Source organism: Oryctolagus cuniculus, chromosome 1, assembly GCF_964237555.1.
Source record: "Oryctolagus cuniculus chromosome 1, mOryCun1.1, whole genome shotgun sequence".
Taxonomy (NCBI): domain Eukaryota; kingdom Metazoa; phylum Chordata; class Mammalia; order Lagomorpha; family Leporidae; genus Oryctolagus; species Oryctolagus cuniculus.
The window spans coordinates 34,930,677-34,945,627 of NC_091432.1; the positions used below are offsets into that span (position 1 = coordinate 34,930,677).

General features: G+C 41.9%; 1 protein-coding gene across 22 annotated transcripts in view; it reads left to right on the top strand.

The window, feature by feature from the left end:
• DCDC1 (doublecortin domain containing 1) overlaps nucleotides 1–14,951 on the top strand; it is a 557,706-nt gene that overhangs the window by 311,595 nt on the left and 231,160 nt on the right. For all 22 annotated transcript variants that reach the window (XM_070071610.1, XM_070071601.1, XM_070071604.1 and 19 more), the window contains 2 exons: nucleotides 5,950–6,084; nucleotides 8,494–8,612. In XM_070071610.1, coding sequence (XP_069927711.1) covers nucleotides 5,950–6,084; nucleotides 8,494–8,612 — 254 coding nt within the window. The remainder of the gene's footprint in view (nucleotides 1–5,949; nucleotides 6,085–8,493; nucleotides 8,613–14,951) is intronic.

The window sequence follows — 14,951 nt, forward strand, 5'->3', positions numbered from 1 at the left end:
GTACCCCTATCTTACTGTCTTTTAAATCACCAGTTAATTTGTGTATTTTTAAAAAATAATTTTTATTTAATAAATATCAAGTACTAACAGATATAGAACGAACTTTTAATGTTAGAAAATACCTTAAATTGTTATTGAAGCAACATCATTTATTGGGCTTAAAGCATAAACTATCAGATTTCTGTTTTTTAAATTTTTTAATGATTTTATTTATTTATTTGAGAGGTAGAGTTATAGACAATGAGAGGGAGAGAGAGAGAGAAAGGTCTTCCATCCACTGGTTCACTCCCCAGTTGGCCTCAATGGACAGAGCTGAACCAATCTGAAGCCAGGAGGCAGGAGCTTCCTCTAGGTCTTCTGCATGGGTGCAGGGGCCCAAGCACTTAGGCCATCTTTTACTGCTTTCCCATGTCGCTCCCCATTTGCGGAGGAACGACACAGGACCCTGCGCTGTTCTTTTGTCTGCTCAGCCCTTCCTGGGTTTGCTGCTGGTCCTTCCCGGGTTGGCTGCCGACCCCTCCACCTCCATGGAAGGGCGGTTCCCCCTGCCACTTTCCCCGCTTCCGCGGAGGAACGGCACACCGCCGGCCGGCTCTCTCGGGGGCTGCTCAGGTGTTCCTTCAGATGTTCCTGGTGCATGTTGTCTCTCTCCTCCTTTATAGTCCTCTTCCACCAATCCCAACTCTGCTACCCACATGCCAAGCAAGCTGCTCTCCTCCAATCAGGAGCAGGATCAGCTCCTGCAGCTCATCAGTCAAATTGGCGAGAGGCAGCTGCGTAGAGGTTACTTGCTCCCTTTCAGCGCCATATTGTGGGAGAGCAGATGCATAGAATAAGTCTTAATTTGAGTAACTTAGTCTAGTCCAAGTTGCTCCCCACAGTTCCCCCTTTCTTTTTATTCTTTGGCATTGATACGCGCCTGTCTTCGGTGCCCCGTGGCACACACTCTGCTCTGCTTGCTGGAGTTGCCCACAGGTGCTTACAAGCCCTACCAATCAGGCAAACCAAATCCGGGTCCTCTCTTCGCCATGTTGTGAGGAGGTTTTTAGGCGCTGATGCGTGCCTGTGTTCAGTGCCCTGCAGCGCACGCTCTGCTCTGCCTGCCGACAGGAGCTTACCGCCTTACTAAGCAGGCAGACCGAATCCGAGCTTTCTCATTGCCGTATTGTGGGGAGACTTATTGATGTTGATTCGTGCCTGTCTTCGGTGACCTGCAGCACATACTCTGCTAACCGCCTGCAGGTGTTTACCGCCTTACTAATCAGGCAGACCGAATCCAAGCCCTCTCATTGCCATGTTGTGGGTAGGCCTTATTTTTCTCTATTTCTCTATCTCCGGGCATTCCTATTTCTCTTATTTTACTTCTATCTGCCAGCATTCCTATTTCTCTCATTTTACTTCTATACCTCTGTTTATCTTATCCCCGCGGCTTCCCGGTGCCCGCCCTGCAGCGGCTTCCTGGTGCCCCGCACCGCAGCAGCTTCCCGGCTCTGCGTGGCCTTAGCCTGCGCTTCTCTTATCTGTGCGGCTTCCCAGCTTCGCGCGCGCTCCATGGTCTCCGCGCCTTTTCGCACCCGCACCATGGCCTCTGCGCTAGCCCCACGCTCCCTATCTACTCGCGCGCCGTGCGCTTTCTCCGCTCGTGCCCCGCGCGCTCTCTCTGCGCGCAGCGGCTTCCGCGAATCACAGCCTAGCTCACGTTTCCGCTACCGGTTTAGTTTTCAGTCTAAGTTCCCTGGGCTAACCTGACGAATTCCAACCTAGCTTACGTCTCCGCTTTTCAGTTTGGCTTCCCATCTTTTGCTCCCCGGGCTGACTTGACGAATCCCAACCTAGCTTACATCTCCGCTTCGGCCTACCCCCGCGGCTTCATTTTCCCTAGCTTATATTTTTCTCTACCCGGTACATTTCCTAGCTTTCTTCCAACAATATTTCTCTCTCATTTCTCCTGGCTTCTCCCCACAGCCTGTATCCGAGTCTAAGTTTCTTCTAGCTTTCACTTTCACTTTCAACCTTAGATTTTTCCTAGCTTCTCCCCGCAGTCCATATCCGAGTCTTTGTTTCTTTTAGCTTTCACTTTCGCTTTCAATCCTAACTTCTTCTGGCACTTTTTCCGGCCGGCTTTTCCCTAGTCTCTCTCTCCGGTATTTTCCCACTTCTTCCCTCCTAGGTTTCATATCCGAGTCACGGCACCATTATGTTGCTCCCCCATTCGCGGAGGAATGACACAGGACCCTGCGCTGTTCTTTTGTCTGCTCGGCCCTTCCTGGGTTTGCTGCTGGTCCTTCCCGGGTTGGTTGCCGACCCCTCCACCTCCGTGGAGGGGCGGCCCCCCCGCCACTTTCCCCGCTTCCGTGGAGGAGCGGCACACCGCTGGCCGGCTCTCTCGGGGGCTGCTCAGGTGTTCCTTCAGATGTTCCTGGTGCATGTTGTCTCTCTCCTCCTTTATAGTCCTCTTCCACCAATCCCAACTCTGCTACCCACATGCCAAGCAAGCTGCTCTCCTCCAATCAGGAACAGGATCAGCTCCTGCAGCTTATCAGTCAAATTGGCGAGAGGCAGCTGCGTAGAGGTTGCTTGCTCCCTTTCAGCGCCATATTGTGGGAGAGCAGATGCATAGAATAAGTCTTAATTCGAGTAACTTAGTCTAGTCTCAGTTGCTCCCCACATCCCAGGCCACAGCAGAGAGCTGGATCAGAAGTGGAGCAGCTGGGACTAGAACCCATGCCCATATGGGGGCCGGTTGCACAGGCAGAGGATTAACCTACTGTGCTGCAGTGCCGCCCCCCAACTGGCGTTATTTCTATAATTCTATACAAATAACTGTTGATACTTAAAAACTTATAGGGATTATTCAGGGAAAGTAATCATATAATTTAGGAGATATAAAGTTTGTTTAGAGGGCTGGTGTTGTGGTGTAGTGTGTAAAGCTGCTGCCTGGGATGTTGGCATCCCATGTAGGCAGCAATTCATGTCTTGGCTTCTCCACTTCTTTTTTATTTAATAAATGTAAATTTACAAAGTGCAACTTTTGCATTGTTGTGGCTTTTCCCCCATAACCTCCCTTCCACCCGTAGCCCTCCCATCTCCCACTCCCTCTCCCGTCCCACTCTTCATCAAGTTTCATTTTCAATTATCTTTATATACAGGATCAACTTAGTATATACTAAGCAAAGATTTCAACAGACTGCACCCACACAACCACACAAGATATAGAATACTGTTCAACTAGTAGTTTTATCGTTAATTCTCATGGTACAACACATTAAGGACAGAGATCCTATGTGGGGAGCATGTGCCCAGTGACTCCCGTTGATTTAACAATTGGCACTCTTATTTATGATGTCAGCAATCACCCGAGGCTCTTGCCATGAGCTTTCGAGGCTATGGAAGCCCCTTGAGTTCACCAACTCTGAACATATTTAGTCAAGGCCATATCGCAGTGGAGGTTCCTTCCTCTCTTCAGAGAAAGGTGCCTCCTTTTTTGATGGCCCATTCTTTCTGCTGGGGTCTTGTTCACCAAGATCTTTCATTCAGGTTGTTTTTGCCACAGTGTCTTGGCTTTCCATGCCTGTGAGACTCTCATGGGCCTTTTAGCCAGATCTGAATGCCTCAAGGGTTGATTTTGAAGCTGGAGTGCTGTTTAGGGCATTTGCTATTCTATGAGTCTGCTGTGTGTCCTGCTTCCCCTGCAGGATCATTCTCTCCCTTTTATTTACATCCTTCATTATTTGTAGACACTGGTCTTATTTCTGAAATCTCTTTGACACTTTATCTTTTTGATCAATTATGTACTTAAACTTATCACTTCAACAAGTGAGATGGCATTGGTACAGGCCTCCGTGATAAGATTGAATTGGAAGCCCCTGGCACATTTCTAGCTCTACCATTGAGGTAAGTCCGAGTGAGCACGTACTGACCTGTATTTCTCCTCCCTCTCTTATTCCCACTCTTATATTTAACAGAGATCACTTTTCTGTTAATTTTAAACGCCTAAGAATAATTGTGTATTAATTACAGAGTTCAACCAATGGTATTAAGTAGAATAAAACAACAACAACAACAAAATACTAAAAGGAATAAAATAGTAAGTTGTTCCTCAATAGTCAAGACAAGGGCTGATCACATCATTGTTTCTCATAGTGTCCATTTCAGTTCAACGGGTTTCCTTTTAGGTGCTCGATTAGTTGTCACAGATCAGGGAGAACATATGATATTTGCCCCTTTGGGACTGGCTTATTTCACTCGGCATGATGTTTTCCAGATTCCTCCATTTTGTTGCAAATGACTGGATTTCATTGTTTTTTACTGTTGTATAGTATTCTATAGAGTACATGTCCCATAATTTCTTTATCCAGTCTTCTGTTGATGGGCATTTAGGTTGATTCCATGTCCTAGCTATTGTGAATTGAGCTGCAATAAACATTGAGGTGCAAACAACTCTTTTTTTTTCCAGTGTAATTCCCCTTGGGTAAATTCCAAAGAGTGGGATGGCTGGGTCATGTGGTAGGGCTATATTCAGGTTTCTGAGGACCCTCCAAACTGTCTTCCATAGTGGCTGTACCAGTTTGCATTTCCACCAACAGTGGATTAGTGTCCCTTTTCCCCCACATCCTCACCAGCATCTGTTGTTAGTTGATTTCTGTATGTGAGCCATTCTAACCGGGGTGAGGTGAAACCTCATTGTGGTATTGATTTGCATTTCCCTGATGGCTAGGGATCCTGGGCTGCTCCACTTCTAATCTAGCTCCTTGCTAATGGTCTGGGGAAAGCAGTGGAAGATGGCCCAAGTGTTTGGGCACCTTCCACTCACATGGGAAACCTGAATGAAACTCTTGTCTCCTAGGTTTGGCCTGGCTTAGCCCTGGCTATTGTGATCACTTGGGAAATGAATTTAGGTTTTCTCTGTCTCTGTATTTCCCTCTCTCTCTCTGTAACTCTGACTTTCAAACTAATAAATGAATCTCTAATAAAACTTCAGTAGAAATTTATTTTAAAAAGTAGAAAATAAAGTTTGTTTAGTGTGATACAGTTGAATTCCTATAGGTGATGTGAGTACCTGATAATTTGGCAATTAAGTCTCAGTGAGAAATGCTAAAAGATGTACAATACTTTTGGCATATATAATCTGACAATAAACATGGGCTACATGAATGAAACATTTCCCCATCAGTCCCCGCCTGTCCAGCCCCACAGTCTCTACAGTCTCAGCTCATATTCCTTTATTCTTAGAAGACTATATGGACTCCAACTGTTTTCTCTGCCTTTGATGTCTTCATTCTGTAATCCTTAATGTCTACTATTGTCAGATTGAACCTTACTAAAATCTGTTGTAATCTAGTCCTTCCTCCTTGAAAACTTTTCAGACTCCTACTGTCTACCTAACTCCCTAGCTTTAGGCTTGACACTGCCTGCAGTTTGGTCAAATTTAGCTTTTGAGCCTACCAATAAATCCGAAGACACTTTGATTAAAAGTTCTTACCTTTGCTTGAAATATCTTTTAATTTTTCATTATTTCTGTCAAACTGTCTCCATTCTTCAAGACCTAGTTAACATTACCTCTGTCAGGATGCTCTACATTTTCACTGCTCTAGCAGAAGTGAGCTCACCTTTCTTTTTGCATGCCTATAACACCATTTGTAATAATTCATATGGAGCTTAACCTAAAATAGTGTGCAAGTGAGTGTGCGTGAGTGTTGAGGGTGTACTGTTGCCTCTACTCTGTATTTTCTTTAGGACAGGAAAGCTATTTTATAATAACCTATACCACATAGTCTAAGGTCTTTCATAGCAGAGGTGGTACTCAACAAATATTGACTGAATTGATTTAAAGGAGATTGAACATTATTTTTTGAAAAGAGACCTCAACTGAAACTTGTTTTGGGTAAGTGTGTTGAGGAAGATTAACTACTAAGCTATGAGTTAAACATGCATTCTCCTCTCATATAGGTGGATCCCAGTATCATCCTTCATGCCTCTGTTTCCATTGGAAAGCGGAGTCCCTCCAGCAGTCAAGTGAGCAGCAGGAGTCCAATAGCACTGTCAACCCTGGGGCCTGCCGCCAGTGTGTGGCTGATCACGAAGGTACCTAAGAATGTCTGCTCTTAGTGAGTGACTTCCCATTGCTGGCTGGCTCCCTGTGCTGCTCCAGCAGCTGGTGCTCTCGTGCACGTAAGAATAAATCAAAGTGTGGTCCGCTGTTAGTTGTTACAAATGCCTTCACTGCTCTTGGTATTGTCTAATCCCAGAAGCCTCTGTGGATCCCCAAGTGAGCATTTAGCGAACTACAGAAATGATCCCTGAAAGTATAATTTTCCAAGTGAGCATTTAGTTCACTTCTAGACATGTTGGTTAATTCTTACCTCCAAGTATACTTAAATTAAGCATAGAACTTATTTATAATCCAGACTCATCATTTGCATGAGGTTTACATGTCATTTGCTTTTACTCCTTAGTCTTGATTGAGCCTCACCAACTCAGCTTCATTGAGCCTGGTAAGATAGCACCAAGTCGTGACTCACCATAGGGTTTAGCAAAGAAAAAGATTTAAAAGAAACCACTGAGTATAAAATGTGAATACAGCCTAACACATTTTATACCTGTGTATTAGAAATATTTAGTTTTTAGAATTTATTATCATACTATTGAGTCTGACTTAAATAAGAACCATACTTTTTAAATATGCATTTGTCTGCATTTATGGTACGGCTAATAAATACCCTTCTAATCCTTCCCTTTGCCACCTCATGGTAGATGATATTGCTGCTTCATAGCACCTCTGTGGGTGTGGAGTCACCTAGTCAAGTTTGCTCCTATCCGCTTTGGAGAGAAGGAGAGATCAAAACTGTTTTCTTAGATGACATTTTGGAGTGCCTTAACTATTGTTCTTTGATTCTCTGAGCATTAAAAGTAAGCATATAGAATATAATTATTATAATATGAAGGCACTACTAAGAGATAATATTTATTTCATGTGACAAAGTAGAATGAGGTTAGATAATCCTGAAATGTGCTTCCAATCCAGAGACCCTATTTGTCCTAGCTGTTTTTACATTGTACTTGTTTCTGATTTAATAACAATACCATCTAGTTTTTGAACATCTGCTATGTGCCAGGTGCCTTTTACACATTTGTTATTTCATTTATTCTTAACAGAACTGAGCATGTTTTCATTATATGAGTTAATAAGTAGCAGAGGAAGGATTCTTGGTCTGTTTGCCTTCCAAACTTAAAAGCCTTTTCACTGTGGTATAAAACATGGCTCTGTATTTGGCCAATCTACTAGGCTGACGGAAGAACTTCTCTTAGCACTGTGTGGCAAAAGTCAAGTCACACATGATGCCTGGTTTAGACTTTTCATCTGGTTAGAGTTGGACCGTTTGATAAGGAATGTCCATTCCTAACTTAATAAACCCATACTTGTCTAAAAGTTTTTCAAAAGTAATAGAAATTTTTACCAGGAATAGAGTGTTGGAGTTAAATCAGAGTTGGGACCCTTTATGTGAGATTAGGAAAGTTACTTATCTACACTACACCACTATAAAATGTAGTTAGTCATACCTGCCTTATACAGTTGCTGTGATGATAAAATGAGAATGCAAATGTGAAGTTCAAACATTGTGTCTGGTATACAGTGCTTAATAAATGGTTGCTAATTTTGTTTACCCTAAGCAGTTCTTATAATTGTATTGACAAGTATGTTCATATGCTTATTAGAATGAAAGTACTTATTGTTTCTTTTCCATACAATAAAAACCTGAGAAATAAAAGTTAGATGTTAAAAAGGAAATAATTTTGAGAATCCCTTTAGATTGAACTCCTTCTTTTAGATCTAAAGTCTTTTACAGAGAATTTTACATGCCCTAAGTCCCCAATAGGTACAGATGGATTTCTCAGTGGTTGTTACTTACTTAACAGGTTATGATGATCATGAAGTTATAAAATGGTTAAATGTTATTAAAATAATATTCCCCACTAATTTCCTTGGCAAAGAATCCTAACATTTAAAATAAATGCAATTCACAAACCACCTTAAAATGCTTAACCCATGATATTTAGACCCAGAGTGAAACTTTAAATTGATACAAAGGTTAAGGATTTGTTTCAATCTTTTCAGTTCACTGAACTTTTTTTTTCCCTGTGCATACATATTTCAAGTAAGCTCTGTAGTTATAACTCTGGCAAGTGACACGTGATGGACCCCAAATCACTGCACTGTGAAATATGCACACACAAAAAAAAAAGACAAATGAAGATATCAAGGTCTGTTTTATTTTGCACTGAACTGTAAAATGCCACCCTTGTCGGACAGAGGATCACTGCATCTGAGCAGGGCTCACTGACTGCTAAGTTGTGGGTAGTGTTTCACTTTCAGCAACTGTTAATATCCAGGGTTATCCAGGCATAATGACCTCACTATTTGTGACACATTGTTGAATTTTCTGGTTCTTTTAACTTATTTAGACCTTTCTCCCCCTCTCTATTCATTGGAAGGCTGGAATGATCCTGAGCAGAGCGATAACTCAGGGCTGTCTTGCTATTGGTCATCCAGTCAGAGTCAGTGCTGCGGAGGGAACATCACTAGAAGGATATAAATTAGTCCTACAGAAAAGGTAATACCTATGAGTTATTTAGCTCAATAATACATGATAATTGTAAGAATTCTGAGCTGTCCAATTTTGATGGTTTCTGGCTTCAATGTTTATTTTTTAATAAGCCCTTCTCTTTTTATTTTTATTTATTTTTAAAGATGTATTTGCTAGGAAGGCCAAGTAACAGAGAGAGAGACAGAGAGAGAGAGACAGAGAGAGACAAAGAGACAAAGATCTTTCCACTTGCTCACTCTCAAATGCTTGCAACTGCCAGAGCTATGCCAGGCCAAATCAGGAGCCAGGAACTGCAGGTCTCCCCTGTGGCTGGCAGGGCCCTAAGTACTTTGGACATCATTTGATGCTTTACCAGGCCATTAGCAGGAAGCTAGATTGGAAACAGAGCATCCGGGACTCAGAACTGGCATCATAAGTGGTGACTTAACTTGCTGTGCCAAAACACTGGATCCTAGAATATTTGTTAAGTGTTTAAGTTTGTGTTCATTATATCAATATTAACATAAATCTAAAATAAGCTTGAAAATTCATGCCATTTAGTTTTGAAGTGTTTTAAAAATATTTTAGGATCTGGCACTGTGGCATAGTTGCCTAAGCCACCACCTACAGTGCTGGCATCCCACATAGGCACTGGATAGAGTCCTAGCTGCTCCACTTCTGATCCAGCTCTCTGCTATGGCCCGGGAACGCAGTAGAAGATGGCCCAAGTGCTTGGGCCCTGCATCTGCATGGGAGACCCAGAAGCTCCTGGCTCCCAACTTCAGATTGGCACAGCTCACATTTGGGGAGTGGATGGAAGATCTCTTTCTCTGTCTCTACCTTTTTCTGTAACTCTGCCTATCAAATATATCTTTTTTTAATTTATTTTTTATTTTTTACTTTTTTTTGACAGGCGGAGTTAGTGAGAGAGAGAGAGAGACAGAGAAAAAGGTCTTCCTTCCATTGCTTCACTCCCCAAATGGCCATCACGGCCCGGCACGCTGCGCCAATCTGAAGCCAGGAGCCAGGTGCTTCCTCCTGGTCTCCTATGCAGGTGCAAAGGCCAAGCACTTGGGCCATCCTCCACTGTCTTCCCGGGCCACAACAGAGAGCTAGACTGGAAGAGGAGCAACCGGGACAGAACCGGTGCCCCAACTGGGACTAGAACCTGGGGTGCCACACCACAGGTGGAGGATTAACCTAGTGAGCCATGGCACCTGCCCAAATAAATAAATCTTTAAAAAAATTTTAAAAAGTGAAATGTTGACCTTCAGTATGTACCTGTGTTGTAAACAAGCTGCTGCTTTCCTCTATGATTATCAGAACTCATTTCTTTATATCTGTTTGTAGTTAGAAAAAAATTTCTGTGTGTATTCTTAACCCTTTATCTTATGAATATGAAATATTAAACTGTGAAAGAAAAATTATGAGAACAAAAAAATTGCTGTCTTGTAAGCGACTGTAAATGTTCTCTATTTTTTTCTGACTTGGGAAGCTGCAATCAAACATTTAGAAAATGGATTGCAAAAAATGAGCAATGAGAAAGAACATTGATTTATTTTTAATTGTGTGGAAATGTTATTTTCCATATGCTTTCTTTTTCTTGATGGCTCAAGTACTCGGGTCCCTGTCACTCATGTTAAAGACCTGGATTGAATTCCTGGCTCCCAGCTTTGGCCTAGTCCAGCCCTAGCTATTTCAGGCACTGGGGAAATAAACCAGCGCATGGAAGAGTGGTCCCCTCCCCCTCCAAATAAAATGAAAATAAAGAATTAATTGATTAACTATATATATATATAATTAAAATTTTAGAGAACAAAAGCAATTAATAAGAATATTATAGAAATTTCTGCCTCTCCCCAAAATTTGTGAGACAGAGTTAAGTTTGATTAAATATAAAGATGAAGAGATAGTATAGAAAAAGATATTGCAAAAAAAGATATCATGGAGAATTAGGAACCTCAGGCACCTACTTCTGAAATGACTGGAGAATTTTGTTAAGGAATCATATCTTCTGAGCTAAGTCTAAGTTAAAAAAAACCTACAGTATGATGAAGTTAATTATGCATAAATTAACTAATCATGTATTCATTAATATTTAGAAACCTTAAAAAGGTAGGACAAATGAATTAAATTAAGTGTAACAGGATGTTAAACAAGACTTTTCCTCCTGCCTCTGAGTTTTGACAGGAACATCAAAGGTTGGGAATGTGAGCTATCAGGTAATACTGTTTTCTTAGGCAAGGTACTTTCAGATCTGGGAAGAGCACAGAAAGGCAGGAGTCCAAACTGGCTCAGGACACATCCGTTTTATATAAGGGAAAGCAAGAAATACTGGGTGTGTTGAAGTGAGTGCTTGATAACAATATGGATCTTCAGATCCTTATCCTTAGGGATTTTCATTCTGAAGATCTAGCCCCACAGAAGTCCACATGAACAGGTGTTGAAAGTGATTCCAATTATTCCAACTGTGGGGAGGTTGGCTGCATATGGTTTGTGCATGATACTTTTGGAAACAATCAACTAGAATGACAAGAGCAGTCAGAAAAGGAAGGGCCAGATATTTAAAGCTGTGAAATTGGGTTGGGCATCCTGGCACAGTAGATTAATCTCTCACTTAGGATGCCTGCATCTCATATTAGAGTGTGGGTCCCTGTCCAGCTACACTGCTTCCAATCCAGCATCCTGCTAGGGCATCCTAGAAGGAAACAGATGGTGCCTGGAGTGCGTAGGGCCCTGCCATTCACATGGGATACCTAGATGGAATTTGTGGCTCTTGACTTTGAACTGGCCACTGCCAGTTGTTGCAGGTTTTTGGGGAGTGAACCAAATGTCTCTGTGTCCCCCTCCCTTTCTCTTGGTGGCTCTGAATGAATGAATGATTAAATAAATAAATAAATCTTTTACAATGTGGGCTACAGAGAGGTGCACTGAGCTGGTCAAAACCAAAATGCTAGGTAGTATCCAAACAGGTACTAGAACCCAGAGTGTCTGCCTCTCAGCTCAGCAGATTTCCAGTTAGATTAGATACATATCACACATGTTATTTTGGCTAATTTGAGCATTGAAAATGGAATCACCATTTTAGTCTCTCTGATTATAATTTGAAACATAATCTAAGTGATTTACCATACATTGATCCACACATAAATATTTTCATACAGTTGTGTTCAAATAATCACCAGGGGCTGGTGTCATGGCATAGCAGGTTAAGCTGCCACCTGTTACACCAGCATCTCATGTGGTCTCCAGTTTGAGTCTTGGCTACTTCACTTGCAATCTGGCTTCTTGCTAACACACCTGGGAAAGCAATGGAAGGTGGCCCAGTTCCTTGGGCCCCTGCTACCACCTGGGAGACCTGGATGGAGCTTCTGGCTCATGGCGTCAGCATAGTCCAGCCCCAGTTGTTGCAACCATTTGGGGAGTGAACCAGTGATGGAAGATTTTCTCTCTTTCTCTCTCTGTAAATCTGCCTTTAAAATAAATAAATAAATCTTTTTTAAAAATCACCAAATAATTTGATTTATTTTTGACAGGCAGAGTGGACAGTGAGAGAGAGAGACAGAGAGAAAGGTCTTCCTTTGCTGTTGGTTCACCCTCCAATGGCCACCGCAGCCGGCACACTGCGGCCAGCGCACTGCATTGATCCGAAGCCAGGAGCCAGGTACTTCTGGTCTCCCATGCAGGTGCAGGGCCCAAGCACTTGGGCCATCCTCCTCTGCCTTCCCAGGCCACAGCAGAGAGCTGGCCTGGAAGAGGGGCAACCGGGACAGAATCCAGTGCCCTGACTGGGACTAGAACCCAGGGTGCTGGCGCCACAGGCAGAGGATTAGCCTATTGAGCTGCGGTGCTGGCCCCAAATAATTTGATATTATAATACACTCCCTTACAGTGCTGAAAAAGTTCCACATTTCAACTGTTGGATGAAGAAATTAGGAAACAAAATTGCTGTATTTCAAGGCTGTCAATACCAAGCCTAAAAGTATGCTCCTTAAAAAAAAATAAAAAACAGTGATTGTCATAATGCTTTAATGGGGGGCCGGCGCCATGGTGCACTAGGTTAATCCTCTGCCTGTGGCACCGGCATCCCATGTGGGTGCCAGGTTCTAGTCCCAGTTGCCCCTCTTCCAGTCCAGCTCTCTGCTGTGGCCCGGGAAGGCAGTGGAGGATGGCCCAAGTGCTGGGCCCCTGCACCCGCATAGGAGACCAGGAAGAAGCACCTGGCTCCTGGCTTCAGATCTGCTTAGCTCCAGCTGTTGCTGCCATTTGGGGAGTGAACCAACTGAAGGAAGACCTTTCTCTCTGTTTCTCTGTCTCACTGTCTGTAACTCTACTTGTCAAATAAATAAATAAAAATCTTTAAAAAAATAATGCTTTAATGGAAATGTATTGGCTGTGCTAAAATACAGATCATTTTCATGTGTAAGATCTATAATTCAGTGCAACTTTATAGCTAACAGTCAATCCCTCATTTTACATAAATTTTTCTAGCATATTTCTTCAAGATAAATAAAATATGAAATGTTGATATAGTTTTTCAAACTATAAGTCACATGAAACTGGCAATTCATGTACTGATATTAACCAGAAAACTCAATTTTATCTTCATTTCAGTTTTCACTTTGTGAATTCGTATCATCTTCTCCCAAGAATAATACAGCAGGAAAGATGTCCACCCAAATGGCAGCTGCTTAAGGGCAGAGAGCATGTATATCCTCAGAACTGATCACAGTTATTAGATAAAGCTATCTTTGAATAAAGAGATCTATAAATAAAATGTCAGAACGCTACTGTCCTAAAAGTTACTATAACCATCGTGAAAAAGTTTTAAATTTAGTATATGGCTCCTTAGGGAATTTAAAAGATCTAAATCTTATGGCTAAAGAACATTAGATTACCCCTCGAGTAATAAAATTTACTCGCATTTGTCAGATTTTATCATGGCTTTAAATCTATTCAAGCTTATATTTGCTTAGAAAAGTTTACTAAGCATATGTATTTTTGTATTTTATATATAAGCCCTTGGAGCATGCCAGTAGTAGTCCTATTGAGAGTCTATAACTCTAAGTTATCTTTATATTTTACTAACATGTGCTGCCATGTTAGGCCAGGCGAGAAAGTACTACTCTAATTTAAAGTAACTTCTTTAAAAATGAAAGTTCTACACACAAAAGTGCATCTGTTTATTTTCAACACATTTTATATGTTAAAAAAATCAAATTTAAATGCAATATGCAGAAATGTGATGCCCATATGAGAATCGTTAGAGAAATATGCCATATTAAGACTTTCATCTTTTTTTTTTTTACCAATATTCATTAAACTAAACAAGAATAGGGGCCAGCAGCATTGTGGCACAGTGAGTTAAACTGCTGCTTGCCATGCCTGCATCCCATATTGGAGCTGCTCTTCAAATTCCGGCTGCCCTGCTTCCCATCCAGCTCCTCGCTAATGCTTCTGGAAGAGTAGCAGATGATAGCCCAAGAGTTTGGACCTCTGTCGTCCACATGACAGACCTAGTTGGAGCTCCTGGCTCTTGGCTTTCACCTGGCCTAATCCCAGCCATTGTGGTCATTTGTGGAATTAGCCAGTCAATGAAACATGTCTTTTCTTTTGCTGTCTCTCTCTCACTGTCACTCTGCCCTTCAACCAAGTAAAATGAATATTTAAAAACAAAGGAAATTCAAAAATACCAACAGCATCAATAATGAGAGAATAAAGGAAAATGAAAGAGCAGTATTTCGTCACAAGCACCATAACACGTGTTGGACTATGGTTGAGAGACTCGAGTCAATTTAGTGCCATGCTCTCATTTTCCAGATGAGGGAACTGAGGACTAACTGTCCGGGAAGCTATATTGTTGTAAGGACACATATACATGCCTAAATAGATGATCTAGAAAGAGATAAATGTATCAGTCAGGTAGGTAGAGAGCCATTGAGAATCTATAAATAAACATATCTGTGTATGTGTGTTTATGTGTGTACACATGGATGTATGAATTCTTTGAAATATTCCACTAATCAGATGGTAGGGGCTAGAAGGCAGCCCATGGCCTCAGTTCAGTTTGGGCAAAATTTCACAGACAAATGCTCATCGTTTCCTAATTGACTGTAAGGATGATTGTCATCACACATCACAATCATAAATCTGTTTTCCCAGACAGCCTCAAACGGCTCCGATGTCCACCAGTGCTACCTGGGCCAAAAGTAGAACCCACAGAGAGGACAAGGAAAAGGGATTTTGTCTTTGTGATTAAAAAAAATTAAAGGTGCATTTTATTTATCTGAAAGGCACAGAGAGAGAGAGAGAGAGAGAAAGAGAGAGAGAAGCAGAGGGAGAAAGAGATTATCCATCTGGTAGTTA